A 3,687-nucleotide genomic window follows, 5' to 3' on the forward strand; every position below is an offset into this window, starting at 1 on the left:
CATTGTATGACTACTGTCACAATTATTGCGCCTAAAACAGTATAAATATTGAGGTTGTTTCGCCGTTGTCGCGTACTCAGTAGGTCATAACAACAACACTGACAATTGTCACCACACGAGAGTTTAAAATAAATTTGCGGCATAGTATTAGGCGCAGCAGTAAAGGCAATAGTCAGCCGTTGAGTTTTGTCAGTGTTGTGGGAATAGAGCGGTCAAATGCATAAATTGAGTTGCATTTAGGAATTTTTTATGGATACATGTATGTACATTTAGATTAGCATTTAGAGCTAAATGTGCTTTTACGCGTAAACAAAAACAGCCCATTATACACAACGAATTCCTCGAATTTGTTAATCTATTGTCTCCACAATCTTCAGTTAATATTAAGGTAAGATATACATAGGTATTTATTTTAATAATGTCATGCAAGAAAGTATTTCCCCATGAGTTTGTTTAACTTTCCAAGAACAGTCTTTGGTTCGAATTTGACCAATCCGTAAGGTATAAAATTTTTAACACTGATCAAATGTTTCTGGTAGAATTCCAGTTGATATGCGACATTAGTGGTGTGGATAATCCCTATCCACTAGCTGTCTGGGATACTTTAGAGGAAGATGTTTATAAAGTGGCACTTAAATTTCTACCAATACTCGCCACCTCTGTTCCATCGGAAAGGCAATATTTTCAAAAAGTTGTCCGTAATTACCAAATATCAAGGAATTCTCAGATTTTTTTGGTGAAAATTTAGAGATTTTTAAATTATTTTTCAAAAATACATATGAATTTTTAAAAACCCTCACAACCAACATTTTCATGCTGTATAACTGGAACAACTTAAGAAATTTTGAAAAATCCTTAGTCTCTGTTTGTTTTTTTACCTAGCATTGAATTTCACTAAATTACATATTATTACCACTAGTAAATCATGATATTTTTGGCGTATTCTGATCCTTATATTTATATCTAATATATGAGTTAAATGCATAGTATACTGAAAACATTTTTTTTATTAAAAAGCCGAAAAAGTAACTTTTCTTCCGATTGGTCGACTTTTAAAGTCTACTGTACAGAGTCGATCGAAATGTCGAAAGTCGACGTTCTAGTAATGTCGAACAACCCTACGCATCGGCTGTTGTCATTGTCCATGCTTCTGCGTCATATACCAGCACGAGCAGGATGAGTGACTTATAGAGTATGGTCTTCGTACGTCCAGAGAGGACTTTACTCCTGAATTGCGTACTCAGTCCAAAGTAGCACTTGTTGGCAAGAGTGATTCTGCGTTGAATTTCCTTGCTGACATTACTATCGGTGTTATTGCTGGTTCCCAAGTAAACGAAATTCTCTACTTTTTCGAAATTATAACTGTCAATTGTGACGTGGGTGCCAAGGCGCGAATGTGCTGACTGTTTGCTTGATGGCAGGAGATACTTCGTCTTGTCCGTCCTCGTTTACCACCAGATCCATTCGCTTTGCTTCCTTATCCAACTTGGAAAAGGCAGAACAGACTTCGCGGTTTTTGTTACCGATGATATCGTTGTCATCGGCATAAGCCAGCAATTGCACGCTCTTGTAGTAAATTGTTCCTGAGCGGTTCAGTTCTGCAGCTCTTGTTATCTTCTCCAACATCAGATTAAAGAAGTCACATGAAAGGGAGTCACCTTGTCTGAAACCCCATTTGGTGGCGAACGGCTCGGAGAGGTCTTTCCCAATTCTGACGGAGCTGGTGTTATTGCTGATCGTCATTTTATACAGCCGTATGAGTTTTGAGGGAATGCCGAATTCAGACCTAGCGGCGTATAGGCAACTCCTTTTAGTGCTGTCGAAAGCGGCTTTAAAGTCGACCAATAGGTGGTGAGTGTAGATCCTTTTCTCGCGGGTCTTTTCCAAGATTTGGCGTATTGTGAATACCTGGTCTATGGTGGATTTCCCAGGTCTAAAGCCACACTGATACAGCCCAATCAGTTCATTGACGGTGGGCTTCAGTCTTTCATACAATACGCTCGATAAGACCTTGTAACCTATGCTTAGAAGGCTGATCCTGCGATAGTTGGCGCGAATGGCGGGGTCGCCTTTCTTGTGGATTGGGCAGAGCACACTTAAATTCCACTCGTCGGGCATACGTTCATCTGACCATATTCTGCATAAGAGTTGATGCATGCACCTTATCAACTCCTCGCCGCCGTCAGCTCCAGCATTTATCATGAAAACAATTGTCACTACCGCTTCAATTCCATAAGAAATTCCATTGAAAATGTAACAAATTATCATTGTCGGGTCTTAAACTTTTCATTGACAAAATTGTCGCGAGTCATAAAAATTTTTATGTAATTCATATGTAATAATTGCATTTGCATTATTTTAGTTTTAAGAAATATTCAAATTGTTGAAAACGAATGAAATGTACGCAATTACCATATAAAAAAATTTACAAAATTCTCATGTGAAAACATTCCGAAGGAGCTATTAAGTTTTGTCGCTATTGTCGTGCCCATTTTGTCAGAGGGACAATTGTCAGCACCATTGTTGACAATATTCCAGTATTGTCACTGTCGCTTTCTAAAAAATTCACAGTTACCTACAAGCGTATATGAAACAGAAAAAACTTCGCCGACAATTCTGGATCTGAAATTTTATAGAAAAATCGACAATTGGCGTACCTGTCACCTTTATGAAATAGGCCCCTGGTAAAATTTTCGGGCATTTATCCTGTCGGCCAGCATTTCAAGCTCTTCGCACTCATGTATTCGGCCTCTATCTTCTTATTGCGGCAAATACGTCTCGCTTCCCTCTTTAGATCCCTATAGCGGCCCCACATAGCTCGCGGTGCGCCCGACCGCAGCGTTGTCCTGTAGGCGGAATCTTTTTTCTCTGCAGCACGTATTAATTGTGGAGAGAATTCGAGGAATTTGTTGTGTATAATGGGCTGTTTTTGTTTACGCGTAAAAGCACATTTAGCGCATTTAGCTCTAAATGCTAATCTAAATGTACATAAATTTATCCATAAAAAATCCCCAAATGCAACTCAATTTATGCATTTGACCGCCCTATTCCCACAACACTGACAAAACTCAACGGCTGACTATTGCCTTTACTACTGCGCCTAATACTATGCCGCAAATTTATTTTAAATTCTCGTGTGGTGACAATTGTCAGTGTTGTTGTTATGACCTACTGAGTACCCGACAACGGCGAAACAACCTCAATATTTATACTGTTTTAGGCGCAATAATTGTGACAGTAGTCATACGATGAATTTTGTCAGTGTTGTGGGAATAGGGCGGTGAGTCTAAATGCTAAAAGCAACCCTGTGATCTTCAAAGTTTCCACGATTCGAACATGGTTTAATGAGAAAAATTGGCAACATTAATTTTTCGCGTATACAGTTGCTAGCTGCGTTTCAGTGATCGCCGATCGAGATTTCATTTATTTTAGATTATTTGGAAAAAGGAGAGTTGCGCAAATTCAACATCGATGTGATACTGATAGAAATGTGGCTCAATTTGTGATCAACTCTGTTTGCTTTATCCTATTTAATTGAGGAAATTTCAATTGACAGCACCGACAAACGAATATATACACAAGCGAATTTTTGGTTATTGTTAAAACAATTCAAGGTTTTGTATTGAATTTTTGTTTAAAACTTCCTTTTCCCTTTTCAGCAGGATTTTTTGCATATTATCTTCTCTG

The 3,687-nt window shown here is 38.4% G+C and overlaps 1 protein-coding gene across 1 annotated transcript in view; it reads left to right on the forward strand.

Annotated features, from left to right (window-relative positions):
• Positions 1-526: 526 nt before the first annotated feature.
• LOC108361766 (putative phosphatidate phosphatase) overlaps positions 527-3,687 on the forward strand; it is a 7,030-nt gene continuing 3,869 nt past the window's right edge. The window contains exon 1 of the mRNA XM_017614512.1: positions 527-625. Coding sequence (XP_017470001.1) covers positions 527-625 — 99 coding nt within the window. The remainder of the gene's footprint in view (positions 626-3,687) is intronic.

The sequence above is a fragment of the Rhagoletis zephyria genome, unplaced genomic scaffold, assembly GCF_001687245.7.
Source record: "Rhagoletis zephyria isolate East Lansing unplaced genomic scaffold, Rhagoletis_zephyria_1.1 Rzeph_scaffold_00842, whole genome shotgun sequence".
Classification (NCBI taxonomy): Eukaryota; Metazoa; Arthropoda; class Insecta; order Diptera; family Tephritidae; genus Rhagoletis; species Rhagoletis zephyria.